Source organism: Stigmatopora argus, chromosome 2 (genome assembly GCF_051989625.1).
Source record: "Stigmatopora argus isolate UIUO_Sarg chromosome 2, RoL_Sarg_1.0, whole genome shotgun sequence".
In the NCBI taxonomy this organism is placed as follows: domain Eukaryota; kingdom Metazoa; phylum Chordata; class Actinopteri; order Syngnathiformes; family Syngnathidae; genus Stigmatopora; species Stigmatopora argus.
The window spans coordinates 21062037-21078623 of record NC_135388.1 but is presented as its reverse complement, the minus strand read 5'-3'; the positions used below and the strand labels follow the sequence as shown (position 1 = coordinate 21078623).

At 40.3% G+C, this 16587-nt stretch overlaps 1 protein-coding gene across 8 annotated transcripts in view; it reads left to right on the top strand.

Annotated features, from left to right (window-relative positions):
• herc1 (HECT and RLD domain containing E3 ubiquitin protein ligase family member 1) overlaps nt 1–16587 on the top strand; it is a 136903-nt gene that overhangs the window by 67281 nt on the left and 53035 nt on the right. For 4 of the 8 annotated variants that reach the window (XM_077586876.1, XM_077586892.1, XM_077586857.1 and 1 more), the window contains exons 26-40: nt 235–506; nt 1815–2030; nt 5713–5833; nt 5972–6209; nt 6293–6465; nt 6572–6742; nt 6817–6923; nt 7221–7331; nt 7418–7588; nt 9898–10137; nt 10364–10447; nt 11481–12040; nt 12944–13544; nt 13709–13976; nt 14267–14477. In XM_077586876.1, coding sequence (XP_077443002.1) covers nt 235–506; nt 1815–2030; nt 5713–5833; nt 5972–6209; nt 6293–6465; nt 6572–6742; nt 6817–6923; nt 7221–7331; nt 7418–7588; nt 9898–10137; nt 10364–10447; nt 11481–12040; nt 12944–13544; nt 13709–13976; nt 14267–14477 — 3544 coding nt within the window. The remainder of the gene's footprint in view (nt 1–234; nt 507–1814; nt 2031–5712; nt 5834–5971; nt 6210–6292; nt 6466–6571; nt 6743–6816; nt 6924–7220; nt 7332–7417; nt 7589–9897; nt 10138–10363; nt 10448–11480; nt 12041–12943; nt 13545–13708; nt 13977–14266; nt 14478–16587) is intronic. The other 4 variants (XM_077586910.1, XM_077586900.1, XM_077586865.1 and 1 more) reach the window with 2 other exon arrangements.

The following is a 16587-nucleotide window of genomic DNA, read 5'->3' as shown; positions in this document are numbered from 1 at the left end:
AAGGACTAATTAGCATTTCAGTGCACCCACTATGAATTATGTCATATTGGCTGATGAAGGCATGTCCAGGCATGAACAACCAAAATTTGAGCGAGTGAACATTTTTCTTTCTTTACTACAGTACTTCTTTGCGCTGTATTTAATATCTACTATATAAAAACATTAATCATCCATCAGACAAATCTTATCCATGTACTACCTCTGAAATTATTCCTCCGCTTCTCACTTCCTCAGGTCTGCTTCATACCTCTCCAGACTCTCTGGCTGAGTCCTGGTTCCGTGCAAAACTGAGTCGTCAGCGTAGTTACAACTCCTCATATTCATATGAAGAATCTGACTTGGACCTGAACCACTCACTTGGCATTCATGCTCTTATTGACAATATGATCAGCTTCATCAATGGTGATGTTGCCGTCACACCAGCCTTCAAAGAACCAGATGAAAGCATGTCAACTAGTCCACAAGCCACTGTCTTAGCCATGGAACAGCAACAAAGTAGGGCTGAGGTGAGGGATTGACCTTTTTCTGCAAGATATGTAATGGTGTCAAGATGTCTTATTATTTTATACTAAAAACTAGTTGGCAGCCCTGTATGTATATATAAATAAATAAATATTTATATTATATAAATATATGCATGCATACACACACACAGACACACCCGTATTTACTCAAATATATGCCGCATTTGTTGGACAAAAAATGCCTGAATCGAGGGTACAGCTTATATGCGCAGACAAAGACTGCACGAAACAGCAAGGTGACAAAGACGAAACGCCATAACGCAAGACAATGCGGCCGATTCGGTTATTTATTTCAAAATGGAAAAAAACAAACTGACAAAATGCTAAACAAAATTTAAATTTACATCTATGAATGAAATTTCAGAAAAAAACGTATCTTGCATAAAAGATGAAAATCACAGCTCAGGGCGTCGCCGTCTTACCTAATTAAATGTGCTCTCACTGGCCAGAGTAGCCTTTATAGATGTGTTTGTAGCGTTTACCATGTCAGCACTTCCTAATAGTTGTTAAGGCTGATCGAAGGTTTTGCGGTCGAACATTAAAATATCAGCCTTGATACCTGCGTAATGTGTATCTCATGCATTATTGCACCCAGGGACTTGCTGGACACTATACCGCTACGGACACACTTCCTGATTGTCCTTATGTTACTTCCTTTTTGAAAGGAAATGATTGTGCATTTGTGATTATGAAATAAAACAAAATTCCGCTTTGATTTTTTTGTTTTGTTTCTTGTTCGAAAGTGACAAAATATTGCAGTAATGTGAACCATCTAAAAAATTACAATATTTCGACATTAGAAGCAATTTGGCTGCCACAGCATCATAAATTTCTCGTAAGAAAATTGTAATTTCGGTCAATAAAAAGCATCAGGTTCTCTTCAAGATAGACTTATTTCTTTTTTCAAATTGAATAATTTGATATTTTGCATTTATAAGACAGGCATATTAACTTCCTCATGATACTGACCCTAATAATGTGGTTTTGATACATACAGTATCTGAGAAATTCCACGTGCGATGATTTAAAAAAAAAATGTTCCCTTCAAAGTAACACAAATTGTAAAATTCAACAATTTTAAGGCAATTTTAAGGGTCCAGCTTACACGCGGTTGCGGCTTATATGTGAGTAAATTCGGTGTGTGTGTGTATGTATGTATGTATGTATGTATGTATATATATATATATATATATATATATACATATATATACATATATATACATATATATATATATATAGTGTATTATTATACTGCTCACTTTTCTACATGCTAATGTGCTGTGTCTGCAGCTGAGGTTAGAAGCTCTGCATCAAATTGTGGTGTTGATTGCTGGTATGGAGGAGAAGGGCTATCTACCAGGAAACACTGATCACCATTGCAGTGCCTTCCAGTCCTCCTTCCTACTCACCTCTGTCAGGTTGCAGTTCTTGGCTGGTTGTTTTGGCCTCGGTACCATTGGCAATGGAGGACTAAAGCGAGAGAGTGTGCAGCTGCATCATTATCAGGTAGGAGACTTTGCATCTATAATTGAAAGTTTGGTTTGGTGAGTGTTAGGTTCGCCATTAGACTTTCCCAAATTCACACACAAACAAAGAAGAAAAGACAATCTCCTGAATTTTTCACTTGCAAGGGGAACGTCCGCTGAGACAGCTTCCCAACTCCATTCTGACCTTACGCGTCCTTTCTGTTGCTTATTACATTCGGTGGCCCTAATTATATGGACGTCTCAATTCTTAAGGGGTGGATTACACAATTGAGATGTGTGAGCGTGTTTATGTGCGTGCATGTGAGTTGAGCCTAGTACATTTGTACTAAAACATGTCCACAATAATCAAAACGTGATGGAGGGCAATTGAGCTTAGTACATTTGTACTAAAACACGTCCACAATAATCAAAACGTGATGGAGGGCAGATGCCACAGGTAAAGTACTCAGGGCAGGTTCCCAGTACTTCGAGGCGTTGTCTCCTCCTTCCAAAACGTTTTTTTTTTAATAGCAAGTTCCATACTTGGTTGCAAGCAAATGTATAATACAGTGGTACCTCGTCATACGACCGCTCGTCATACAAAATGCTCGTCTTACGGGGGAAATTTCGATCGAATAATTCGCCCGTGATGCGGTCAAAATTTCGTGATGCGACCAAGCCAGGTGGCCATGGCATTTTTTTTTTGCATATCTTTCGAGTATAACAATATTTACGAGCACCGGATGAGTTGTTCAGACCAGGAAACGCACAACGCGCATGCGCGGGGAAAAGAGGGCTTTCTGGGTAATGAAGTATACTCGTGCACACAACGCCGACAGGCAATGGCACTCAGAATAAAACTTTACCCACAAGCAATACGTGGGTAAGCTCAGCTGCTGCATTTCCTGTTATTTTTATCTAATACGAGGAGTATTATATTACTTCTCGTTGGCTGCTCATAAGAACATCAGGGGCACTGGCTCGCAACAGCATCCCCGGTAGCAACTCTATCATAGGCGCCGTTCAAGGGGATGCGAACACAGATGCTACAAGCTAAAAGGAGCCGCTAGCCAGCGCCCCCGAAGCTCCCATGAGCAGCGGTGCGATCGCTGATAAAAGACTGCTGCTCGTTGGCAAGTGGTCGTGCGTTATCCGATTGTGAGGACATTTGTGTGCATCATTTTCGGAATATTTTGAAGGGAATAGTACGACAGCAAACAGCCCATCGATAGCGAACGTGAGGGTGGAGTGTTTGTTCTGTTTACGAGTGCGTTGTGTAGGAAAAAAAACCGAAGCCCCCCGCCCCTTTTGTGCCCCTCTCCCCTCGGCGAAATCCGCCCAATTTTAGTTAGATTAAACACTTTATTTCTATTAAACCACTAGTTATGTGTTACTTTGTTAATAGATGGGGAATTAAATAAAATAAAACATTTTTCCAAGCCAATATCCTGTTTTTGGTGTTTTTTCAGAGGGCTGGAACGAATTAAATTTTTTTCCATTCATTTCAATGGGAAACGTCCGCTCGAGTTACGAGAACCTCGTCATACGATCTCAGTCTCGGAACGAATTACGCTCGTATGTCGAGGTACCACTGTAATATGAAATAAAAACCATGACAATAAGCTCTTTTTTTTTACAGAATACACTACATTTACTCTTAGCTGAATTTTAAGTTAAGTATGGCGCACCGCATTTAAAGGTGCAGTGTCAGTAACAAGTGCTATTTCTGTATTTGACACACACAAGACGCACCGCATTTAAAGGTGCAGCCAGGCATGGCAAAACATACACCAGCTTAAACATACGGACACGCGCGAAAAACACGTTTTTAAAAAGGCAATGGAAGCAAAATTGAGTTCGGTTGTACTTTATTTAGCCATTTTACAATGTACTCACGTTTTTTTAATCAATCATCACCCACAAATCCATCAAAGTCCTCATTTTCTGTGTCCGAGTTGAACAATTCTCCAAATGATTCATCAAAAACGCCGGGTTCCCTCTCTTCGTTGTCAGAGTCACTGTCATTGCCATTTGGCTCCACAGAAATGATGCCGGCTTTGGCAAAAGCTCGAACAATAGTGCAAGCAGACACGTTAGTCCAAGCAGCCACATTTCATTCGAATATAGTGGCGTAACTAGCCCGGCGCTGCCTCCTACTCTTCGTAAAGCTGTGCCGGCTTTGGCAAAACCTCGAACAACATCTTTCCACGATAACGCACTCGTAACGGAACAAACTAATTTAAATTAACTCGGATTAATATATACAGACACTCAAACATACGTTTAATGTAACTTTACACAAAGCTGAATTCAAATTTTGTTTTAATTTTTTTACCTTCGTTTTCCAGGTTAGCTGTTTGCCACGCCTCCACCCTCACGCTCGCTATCGATGGGCTGTTTGCTGTTGTATTCCCTTAAAAATATTCTGAAAATGATGCACACAAATGTCCTCACAATAGGATAACGCACGACCACTTGCTAACGAGAAGTAGTCTTGAATGAGCGATCGCGGGAGCTAACAGGCTAAGGAAGAAAAAACAGCCTACACACGTATTGATTGGGGGTAATGAAGTTTTATTCTGAGAAAGGGTGCCATTGGCTATTGGTTTGCACGAGTATACTTCATTATCCAGAAAGCCCTCTTTTTGCCCGCGCGTGCGCGTTGTGCGTTTTCTGGTCCATGCGTAGGAGAAACTCGTCTGAATAAATCGTTCAGTGTTCGTAGATATCTGTTATACACGAAAGAGATGCCGCAAAAAAAGACAGTGCGCTACAATGATAAACAGCCTCTCATGTCATGGCCACCTGGCTTTCTCGCATTTCGAATTTGTTCTCGTATCTAGGGCGAATTATTTGATCGAAATTTTCATCGTATCTCGAGCATCTCGTAGGTAGAGCTGCTCGTAGGTCGAGGTACCACTGTAGTGGCGTAACTAGCCCGGCGCTGCCTGCCACCCTTCGTAAAGCTGTGTTCGCCACCTATCATCCATTGTTCCCATGCCGCTCGCAACTTTGCTTTGAACGCCCGGTTGATGCTGATGTCCAGCGGTTTTCAAGCATCTGTTGTTAGTGCCTTTAACAACAGTGCAAGCAGACACGTTCGTCCAGGCGGCCACAATCCATTCGCAAATAGTGGCGTAACTAGCTAGGCGCTTTAGTTAAGCCTCCGGGAATGACGGCAAGCTCGGAGTTCATCTTCGTGACTTGGTTTTTCACCGCTACTGCGAGATGGGCACGGGCAAATCAACTCAGCTTCTTCTTCTTGACTTGGCGAAGCTCGTTCTCCTGCATCCTCCATTTGCTAACCATGGATTCGTTGATCTAAAATTCCCTCGCGGCTGCTCTATTCCCATGTTCCCCTGCATAATTGATGACTTGAAGTTTGAACTGAGCTTCGTAGGCGTGTATGATATTCATTTTCGGGGGGCCTTAGAAACCAAACCAAAATTGTTTTGCAATAAACACATGCCCACACTATATACGGGTACCTTGTAGGGGCGTGCCTTTAGCGTCTGATCCCATCCACGTCCACCTTCTCTCTATAAAAGAAGGTGTTGGCAAGAAGTGCTCTCAGTCAGGCTTTAGAGCTTACACACGGCGCTCCGCATTATAAGGCGCCCTGTCTATTTTGGAGAAAATTTAAGACTTTTTAGTCCGCCTTATAGTCGTGAAAATACGGTACTAGTTTCTTTATTTAACATGTAAATTCTATTTTAACACAGGATGGTGTAAAAACAGCTAAGAGAAGCCTTCAGTTGGAAATACAGACAGCAGTTCATAAGATTTACCAGCAACTATCTGTAACACTGGAGCGAGCATTGCAGGCCAACAAACACCACACAGGTAAAAAAGAAAACCCAGATGAAAATTCCTATAGGATGCCTGGTATGGAAATTTAATGAATGAATAATATTGTTGAGTGGTTTCTTTTTGCCAGTGCACAGTCTTAAAATTTTACTTTTATGATTTTCTTCAATTTAGAAGCCCAGCAGCGTCTTCTGCTTGTCACTGTCTTTGCACTAAGTGTGCGCTACCAGCCTGTAGATGTTTCACTGGCAATTTCTAGCGGGCTCCTCAATGTGCTATCCCAGTTATGTGGAACAGACACAATGCTGGGCCAACCCCTCCAGCTCTTACACAAATCAGGAGTATCCCAACTCAGCACTGCTCTCAAGGTGGCCTCTACACGGTTGCTGCAGATACTGGCCATCAGCACAGGGTAATATGTGGTTTATAGAGAGTGAACACAATGGCAGCCATGGAAAACAAGCATTTTCAATTACATTGGGCATGATTTTTCAGGACATATGCAGACAAATTGAGTCCGAAAGTTGTCCAGTCTTTGCTGGACCTCCTTTGCAGCCAGTTGAAGAATCTTCTATCCCAGGCAGGAGTTAGTGTTCTGTCTTCTGAAAAATACCAAGAAGAAACCAAACAAGATGACTCTTCTGACTCTGAGAAGAAAGACTTCCGAGGTGATCAAATATTTGGAACACGTCACTCTTTCCAGTATCTGTTTTAAAACTCTTAGTAATAAAATTGAATAGTGCAGTGTCTGTTTGAAAACTTTTTTTATTGAAGGTAACTGTTTTCCAGCTTTACTACGCAAACAACACACTGCTGAGCTACACTTGGGAGACTTTTTGGTATTCTTAAGGAGGGTAGTATCTTCCAAAGCTATTCAGTCTAAAATGGCTTCTCCAAAATGGACAGAAGTGCTGCTTAATATTGCGGCACAGAAATGCTGCTCTGGTAAGACCATCTTTTGTTAATAAATTAGTGATGACCAATGAGACAACTCACATATAAAGCACTGTAAACTCTAGGAGTACCTCTGGTGGGGAACTTAAGAACACGGCTTCTTGCACTTCATGTTTTGGAAGCAGTTCTACCTTCATGTGAGGCCAATATAGAGGATGACCAAATGACACAGGTATGCCTTTTAGTTAACCTTGTTTTTGAATCACTTTAGGACAAACGGAGTGTTAGTAGTTAGACAATTATATTTTATGTTAAATATCTCTAGTTTTATCACTAACTTTTAAACTTTGCCAAAAGCTTCACCTTCTAAAACATAGAATTGTTCCATTGCTCTGCTGAGCAAATTTAATTTTATTTTTTTAAATTTACGGTCATTAATTTGAGAGCGCTCCTGAAAGCAAACACGGGCAATTGACTCATAGATATGTTATACTTGTTTTATAAAAAACATTGACTATTTCCCATCCAGGTTGTTGAGCGGCTCTTTTCTCTTCTCTCTGACTGCATGTGGGAAGCTCCTATTGCTCAAGCCAGGCACTCCGCCCAGATTAAGGAAAAAGTATTTGGAATGAGATTACAGGTTGAGAGTGAAGCAAAGTTATTGCCATAAAATGGCTCAGTTTGTATTTACTTGCGCCATTGATATACTATACTAAATTTTGACAGGGCGAGGCTGAAGAAGAGGAGGAAAACCTTCCTATTCAAGAAGTCTCTTTTGACCCAGAGAAGGCTCAGTGTTGTGTGGTGGAAAATGGCCAAGGTCTGACACATGGTAGTGGGGGTAAAGGCTATGGATTGGCGTCGACTGGAATTTCTTCTGGGTGCTACCAATGGAAGGTAAAATGCTAATATTTTCCCTTATTTCTATTGACATGTAGTGGACAAAAATTTTGAAAAAAATGCAAAAATACTATCATTACAGTTTCCCATGAATATTTATTATATATAATATATCTTTAATCAAATACAGTGGTACCTCGACATACGATCGTAATCCGTTCCGAGACTGAGATCGTATGACGAGATTCTCGTAACTCGAGCGGACGTTTCCCATTGAAATGAATGGAAAACAAATTAATTTGTTCCAACTCTCTGAAAAAACAACAGAAACAGGATATTGGATTGGAAAAAATGTTTTATTTCTTCTAATTCGCCATATATTAACAAAGTAACACATAACTAGTGGTTTAATAGTAATAAAATGTGTTTAATCTAACTAAAATTGGGCAGATTTCGCCGACGGGAGACAGAGACGTTTGGGGAGGTGGGGTTCGTTTTTTTTCCGCGACAACGCACCCGTAAACGGAACAAACAAATTTAAATTAACTTTGATTAATATATACAGACACTCAAACATACGTTTTAATGTAACTTTACACAAAACTAAATTCTAATTTTGTTGTAATCTTTTGTTACCTTCGTTTTCCGGGTTGGCGGTTTACCACGCCTCCACCCTCACGTTCGCTATCGATGGGCTGTTTGCTGTTGTACTACGTATTCCCTTCAAAATATTCCGAAAATGATTCACACAAATGTCCTCACAATAGGATAACCCACGACCACTTGTCAACGAGAAATAGTCTTGTAGTACATTTTAGCAATCGCTCCGCTGCTCATAAAGACCGGCTCGCAACTCCCTCGTTGAAATGGCTCTGTATGCAACCGCTTTGAACGGCGCCTATGAGAGAGAGTTGCGACCAGAAATATTACAAAGAGGGAATTGCGAGCCAGTGCCGCTGATGTTCTTAGGAGCAGCGAACGAGAAGTAATATAATACTCCTCGTATTAGATAATAAAAATAACAGGAAATGCAACAGCTCAGCTTACCCACGTATTGATTGTGGGTAATGAAGTTTCATTCTGAGAAAGAGTGCCATTGCCTATCGGCGTTGTGTGCACGAGTATACTTCATTACCCAGAAAGCCCTCTTTTTGCCCGCGCATGCGCGTTGTGCGTTTCCTGGTCGATGCGAAGGAGGAGAAACTCGTCTAAATTAATCGTTCAGTGCTCGTAGATATTGTTATATACGAAAGATATGCAAAAAAGCTTGGTCGCATCACGAAATTTTGATCGCATGACGGGCGAATTATTCGATCGAAATTTCCGTCGTAAAACCAGAAAATTGTATGACGAGCGGTCGTGTGACGAGGTACCACTGTAGTGGGAAATAAAATAAATATTCTATCGTAGGATCTATTTGCATTCCAGATATGAAGGTAAAAATGTATTGATGGCCAAAATTTGCTTCAAACCCCAACAAATCACATTGACTCAGACTATGTTCTCAAACTGGTAGAAATATATGAGTAGACCACAAGTCAGTCCAGCCAGCTGCGTAGTCGTTGCCAGCACAATATATTCTGGTATTTTATAGATGATTACCGTATTTTCACACCTATAAAATGCACCCTGTGATAGGGAGCAGCCTCATTTGCGAGTATATTTTCTGTTTTTTGTCAATACATTAGACACTTCCTCAGAAAATGCGCTAGCATGACACTAGGCTAGCGTATGTTATGCTAGCATATGTTATGCTAGCATATGTTATGCTAGCATATGTTAGGCTAGCCACTAGCATGTTTTTTAAAGACAGCATGAGCAAAACTAAGTTTGATAATGCTTTATTGAGGTAAAAGATACTCTGGTATAAAGAGTTCAGCGTTTAACATGCTGGGCTCCACTGTCATTCAGAGTTGTGTATTCCGGGAACTTGGTTCCAGCTTTGGCGAAAGCTCGAACAACAGTGCTGGCCGACACTTGAGCCCAGTCATCCACAATCCATTGTAACTCGCGACATGCATCAATCCCCGCTCAATTCCGCTTGCCTTCCAGGACTCAGCACTGAAGAAGAAAAAAAACGTTAGTTATAATGGGGGTGCTCCTACTTCGCGGTTTTTCGTTTATCGCGGCCATGTCTGGTCTACATTAACCGCAATATTCGAAGGATTACTCTATACGTTTGATTACTACTTATTTATTTACTTATTTAGTACTGTTTTCAGAAATTAGAATTGTTTTTATGACTTTATAGATAAAAAATCAATGTATTTAGAAACAAATGAAAAGGGGGTTACCTAATTATGGCACAATTGTTTTATTGTGAGCTACTTTGGATTCATGATGTATTTTTTTCTCATCCACTCTAGTTTTACATAGTGAAGGAGAACCGAGGCAATGAGGGCACATGTGTAGGTGTTTCACGTTGGCCAGTCCATGACTTCAACCATCGCACCACATCAGATATGTGGTTATATCGTGCATACAGTGGAAATCTCTATCATAATGGGGAACAAACCCTAACACTTAGCAGTTTTACACAAGGAGATTTCATCACTTGTGTTTTGGATATGGAGGCCAGAACCATCTCATTTGCAAAGAACGGAGAGGTAAGAGGAGGTGATGGTTTCCACAGGTCTGAATGCATTATATATTTTTTTACTTTTGAAGTAATTTCTTGAAATATGTCTACATTCAAATGTATTTTGGTGGAGAAAAGTTAACATACAATAATATTTGCACACCATCTTTTGAGAAGTGCACTTTGGCGTGATATATACGTATATGTATGTGTGTATATATATGTATATATACATATACTACTTGATTTGACAGGAACCCAAATTAGCCTTTGAGGATGTGGATGCTGCAGAACTCTACCCTTGCGTGATGTTCTACAGCAGTAACCCAGGGGAAAAGGTAAGAGTAAAGGGCACCCTAACTACTGTTTTATAAAAGAAAGATGAGATTATTTTGTTTTTACTTGCCTATTCTTTTTATAGTCAGGTGACACTGATCTGAAAATGACTGTGCCATAACCTGTAGTCAATGGCACTTGAATGTTTATTTCTGTGAAGGTCGATGTGTTCCCTTCCCAAGCTGATAATTCAGTGAATGAAAGTAGAATAATATTTCACCATTCCATAATACAATGACATACCTTGAGATACGAGCTTAATGCGTTCTGGGACTGAGCTCGTATGTTGATTTACTCGTATCTCAAATCAATGTTTCCCATAGAAATGAACTAAATTCAAATTAATTTGCTCCCACCCTCGGAAGAAAACACCCAACAAAACAGGATATTACAATGTAAAAACATGTTTAAGGGTTGTAATTCGCCATCTACTAACAGAGAAACAAATAACTAGTGGTTATGATGTTTAATAATAAAATGAGACATTATTCAATGCAACGCGGAGTTTGCGGATGGGAGAGAGAGAGAGACTTGACGGATGTGCTTGTAAAGTAAACTTTAAATTCAATTTAAATGAACTTAGATTCCTATACACACAGATTTAAAAAAGTTTTAATCTTACGTTACACTAAATTTCAACCTTCTTGTGCAATAACCAAGGCAAAGAGGTTAATGTATTCCACCGCAGCTTCGATGCAAACTTCCTGCTTCTCCATACATATTGACGAGCCATCTCAGTCATGTGTACACTACTCATGTTTTTTGATTATTTAATATCGATTGTCATCTTACGCCTTTTCTTCGCACTACCCTTCATTGCTTTGGACCATTGTGTTTCCTTTAATTCTGCACTGACCAACGCAAAAAAACACTGTAAAAATACAACGCTCTGCCCAGTATCTCAAATTCCTCGTATGTCGGGGCACTTGTATGTCAAGATATTACTGTATAAGATTATATTGTTCAGTATTTACTTCAGAAATCTAAGTGTATATTTTATTGCCTTATGTTCTCTACTGTTTTAAATCATTCTAGGTTAAGATCTGTGACATGCAGATGCGGGGTACACCGAGAGAACTTTTGCCCGGAGACCCAGTTTGTAGTCCAATGGCAACTGTCCTGGCTGAGGCTACCGTACAGTTAATCCGAATCTTACACCGCAGTAATGATTGGACACAACGTATTAACAAAACCATGATTGAACGTCTTCAAAAAATCAAACCCTGCTTCAGAGAGTCAGCAGGTGCCTCCGCTAGCATCTGTGGTCAAAGGCTGAAAAAGAGTCGCTCAGTGCAGAGTCGTGAAGAGCACGACACCCAGCGAGAAAGTCAAGAACCACCTACTAAGACTGAGGAAGAAAGGGGGCGCCACGGACGACAGCATGGATTAGGCGAGCTTTCAGAGCACCTCTTAACTACTCTCTGCACAGAGGTGTGGCCAGTTTTAGCTGTAGTCGGAGGAGCAGATGCCGGCCTTCGGGTTGGCGGCCGATGTGTTCACAAACAGACAGGACGCCATGCAACTTTGCTTGGAGTGGTGAAAGAAGGCAGTACCTCAGCCAAAGTGCAGTGGGACGAGGCTGAAATTACCATCAGGTATTTGCTGGGGTTCATAAGCGTCAAAATAAATTTTGTTTAGCGTTTGTTTATCTTTTCTCTATTTTGAAATGAATGACCGTATCGGGGGCATTGTCTTGCGTTATGGGGTTTCGTCTTTGTCACCTTGCAGTTTTGTGCATGTCGTCTTTCAATGCGCATATAAGCCGTACCGATTCAGTCATCATTCTCTTTGTCTGATAAATGCGGCTTATATGCGAGTAAATACGGTAATTGATGGCAGCTATTTGTCTAAACAAGGCATTCAAATTCAGGCAAGCTTATACTAAATGTAGCAAATGTATAACAAATGATAATGATACGCGCATAACTCCTAGATCGTTGGCATGGAATGGTCACCTGACTCCAATGCTACTTGCAGCTGCCATCTGACCTGAGTTTAGAGCCATCCTGTCTAGACAACATCATCGATGACATAAATGCTTTGACTTGCACAACATAGCATCAAATATTGTTGACGTAAATACATTGACACCTGACCACAGTCATTTGAAATGGCAGAGGCTTGGGATAACAATCAAACTTTGTTGAAACCATTCCATTTTACATATTTCTCTTTTAAAATTTTGCATTTTCTCAATTCAAACATTTGATCCGCCATCCATGTTCCATTTTGACGATTAATTATTAATTCATTTAAATTAGGGACTTCCACATGATTACTTTCAGTTTTTATTCATAATTTTATCGCGTCCCAACTTTTCTGGAATCAGCTTTATATTTAACATTCATGTCTATTGACACAGTCGGTGGTCTTCCTGTATCTTTTATCATCCCCAAGTTTCTCCTTGTCAACATTCCCCCCAATTTTTTTTTTCCCCTTGTCTGTTTAAATTCTCGACTCACTTCAATTAATGCTTCATAACTTTTTCTGTCACCTAGCGACACGCCATTGTATAACTTGGAACCCTGTGAGCCTCTGCCCTTCGACGTCACACGGTTCCGTGGCCTCACTGCCTCTCTTCTGTTGGATCTCACGTACCTTACCAGCATCCATGAGGAAACAGCTTCTAAGCTCAGCGCACGGCGTCATGACAAGAGGCATCGCAATGCACACTCCACAGGGCATGAATCAGCTAGTAATGAAGACAAAGCAGATAATGAAATTTCACAACATAATGAACTAAAGGACAGTGTTTGCACTGCTGAGGCAGATCAATATTCCACTACCTGTGACCTGCGTGTGTCTCATAGTTTAGATGAGGTCAAGGCACATGTGGCGCCCAAATCTGAGAGTTACATTTCCTCAGCTGGTGGTAGCGGACTGGGGGGAAACGACACCCTTTTTCATGCTCCTGTTGAGATGAACAGGAAGAAAGGCCATGAACATGTCTCCCGTAGCCATGAGCCCTATCCTTCATTTAGTGCCACCCAATCAGAGATCCATGCTGTTCAACTTTCCTATCTCTACCTGGGAACCATGAAGACCCTCAGTGTCCTGCTGAGCTGTAGCAAGTATGCTGAGCTTCTGCTGATACCAAAGGTACTCTAGTTGAAAGACTCGATCACCAGAACAACACTTTTTCACAGTTGAAATTCAGTCATATTTTAATTCATGAAAGAATGACTCTGTTAATTTTCCTATTGTACTGAATTTGTTTCAAAAAACTAATTCTGATAAAGTTCCAATGTTTTATCGCCCTTAAGGTGTTAGCAGAATCCACTGGACACAATGCTGATGTCAATGCCAACTCAAGTACAAATACCACTGCCACATCTCCATTATGCCAAGAAGAGGTTGACATGCGAGCTGCACTTCAATTTCTCATGCGTCATATGGTAAAACGGGCAGTCTTGCGCTCCCCCATTAAGCGGGCTCTGGGGTTGTCAGACCTGGAGAGAGCACAAGCCATGATCTACAAGCTAGTGGTCAATGGGATGCTGGAGGAATCCACAGGAACGAAGGCTAAACCTGGTGAGAAAATAAAGTTTTGGGGGATTAGGACATATCAGATGCTGCTTTTCGTAGACAGGTTTTTAATGATGTTGGTAATGTGTGATGTTTAAAAAAGCTACACACGCTAACATTGTATTTTGTTTGTTTAGTTGTCAATTTAACAAAACATCTTCACTATTTTCTGCCATCTCGATTTACATGTTGTCCTGACATCACTTCATTGTTGTAACTGTAATGTTTCCCAAAAGTCTTTTGCCACCCTGAAACCAAAATAAGAGGCAATAACTGTTTCTTCACATCTGCTTTAGGTGTGAGAATTGAAGCAGAGAGTGAAGGCGATGGTATAGAGGGCGAGGCGCTTGTCCAAACACCAGTCACTACCAGTCCCTCTGCCTCCAGTACAACTTCGTTCATGAGTTCCTCTCTCGAAGATACAACCACTGCAACCACACCTGTCACGGACACTGAGACTGTCCCTGCCACAGAATCTCCAGGGGTCATGCCCCTCAGTCTTCTCAGGTTAGATGCATATTTTTTATTTTGAAAGTCTAATACAATGATGTTATAATGTCGCATTGTTTAAGGACTGACAGTTTGGTTGTTTAGCTTGCCTTTGAAAAACGCTTAAAACTAGTAATCGACCGATATGGATTTTTCAGGACCGATTCCGATTATTAGTAGTTAGAGGGTGCCGATAACCAATATTTTTAGCCGATATTCATTTGCAATAAAATCGGCTGGCCACTGATTCAGGGTGTCCCCCGCCTCTGGCCTGGAAACAGCTGGGATTGGATCCAGCACCCCCCGCGACCCTAATGAGGATAAAGCGGTTCAGAAGATGAGATGAGCCCTGAACTTCATAGAACTTAAACACACACACACACACACACACACATATATATATATATGTGGTGTACCGTCAGAGCCTTCAAGGCCTTCTCTGCTGGCCTAAGAAATATCTGAATCACAGACTGATGTTAATTATATTTTGTACAGGAATACTTATTAAATAATTCCATATTGTCTGTTACCTTCCTTTCATTGCTTTTCCACCTGGTTGTACTGCTTCCAGATGTGTGTTTTCATATTGAAGCATTTAACCAATCACATTTCAGCCATTATTTGTTGCCAGGGTCAGAAATCTGGCTTAAGGCCTTCACAATCAGTTCTGCAGGCTCTGCTGCATTAAACAAACGTCGATAAGACTGTTGCTTTAACCAATCAGATTTCAAGTTGGCAACACCACAATGCCTTCTCGCAGGCGTAGGGCTACGTCATCGCTTTCACCAACTATGATTGATATGAAGCAAATATATTGTGTTGATTTAAAGCCATTTTCAAGACAGACTTTTCAAGAAAAAAAGCTGGACATAATTAAGAAAGGTCTGACAACTCCAAAGCAAGCAAGCCTGTCACAACAGAGAACGAACATTTTCAACACTAAATCGAATAAAAACGTATGCCAGAAAAACGACAGGACATGCTCGACTTTCAGCATTAGCTTCGATGGTGATAGAAAAGAAGGAAAAAAGAAAGGAGGATGGATATTGTGTACAGTTAAAAAGGATTTTTGGTGAGCAAATATGGCTATATTCCTAAATAATATTTCAATTGTATGAAATTCCCGGAGAAAGTCGTCCTCCGGGCCCGGTTCTAATATCTGAAAAGCTCCAGTGTTTGTATTTAAGCTCCAGTGTTTGTATTTAATCAATAAATGCTGCTAGGAAGTGGATTTTAGTGCAATTTTTGCCGGTTCGCCATGGACGTCCATCGCTGTCTTTTCCTGGGAAAATCACCCCCCTGGCCCGGTTGTAATGTCTGAAAAGCTCCAGTATTTGTATTTAATCACCAAATGCTGATAGAAAGTGGATTTTACCCCATTTTTGTGCAATTTTTGCCATTTCGCGTATGGACGTATCGACGTTCATCACTGTCTTTTTCCCAGGGAAATGATACTCTGGGCCCGGGTCTGATGTCTAAAAAGCGCCAGTATTTGTATTTAATCAATAAATGCTGTTTTCGGCTGGATTTTTCCCCATTTTCGGGCAATGTTTGCCGGTACGCCATTGACGTTCATCGCTGACTTTTCCCGGGAAAATCACCCCCCTGGCCCGGTTGTAATGTCTGAAAAGCTCCAGTATTTGTATTTAATCATTAAATGCTGCTAGAAAGTGGATTTTACCCCATTTTTGTGCATTGATTTATTGATTATTTTGTGTGTCACAGCTGTAGCTGCAGTAGAGGTTTTATAGCCATAAAATAGTTTTTGCTCAAGGCGTCACTAGAAAATGCACGGACCGCCACTGTATATATATATATATAAATATATATATATATATATATATATATATGTGTATATATATATAAATATATATGTATGTGTATATATATATGTATGTATTTATGTATATATACATGTGTGTGTGCGTGTGTGTATATGTATGTATATATGTATGTGTATATGTATGTATATATGTATGTGTATATATGTATATATATACATATATATGTGTATATATACATATATATGTATATATATACATATATATATATGGATATGTGTATATATATGTATATATGTGTGTGTATATATGTGTATATATAAATATATGTATGTATGTGTATATAT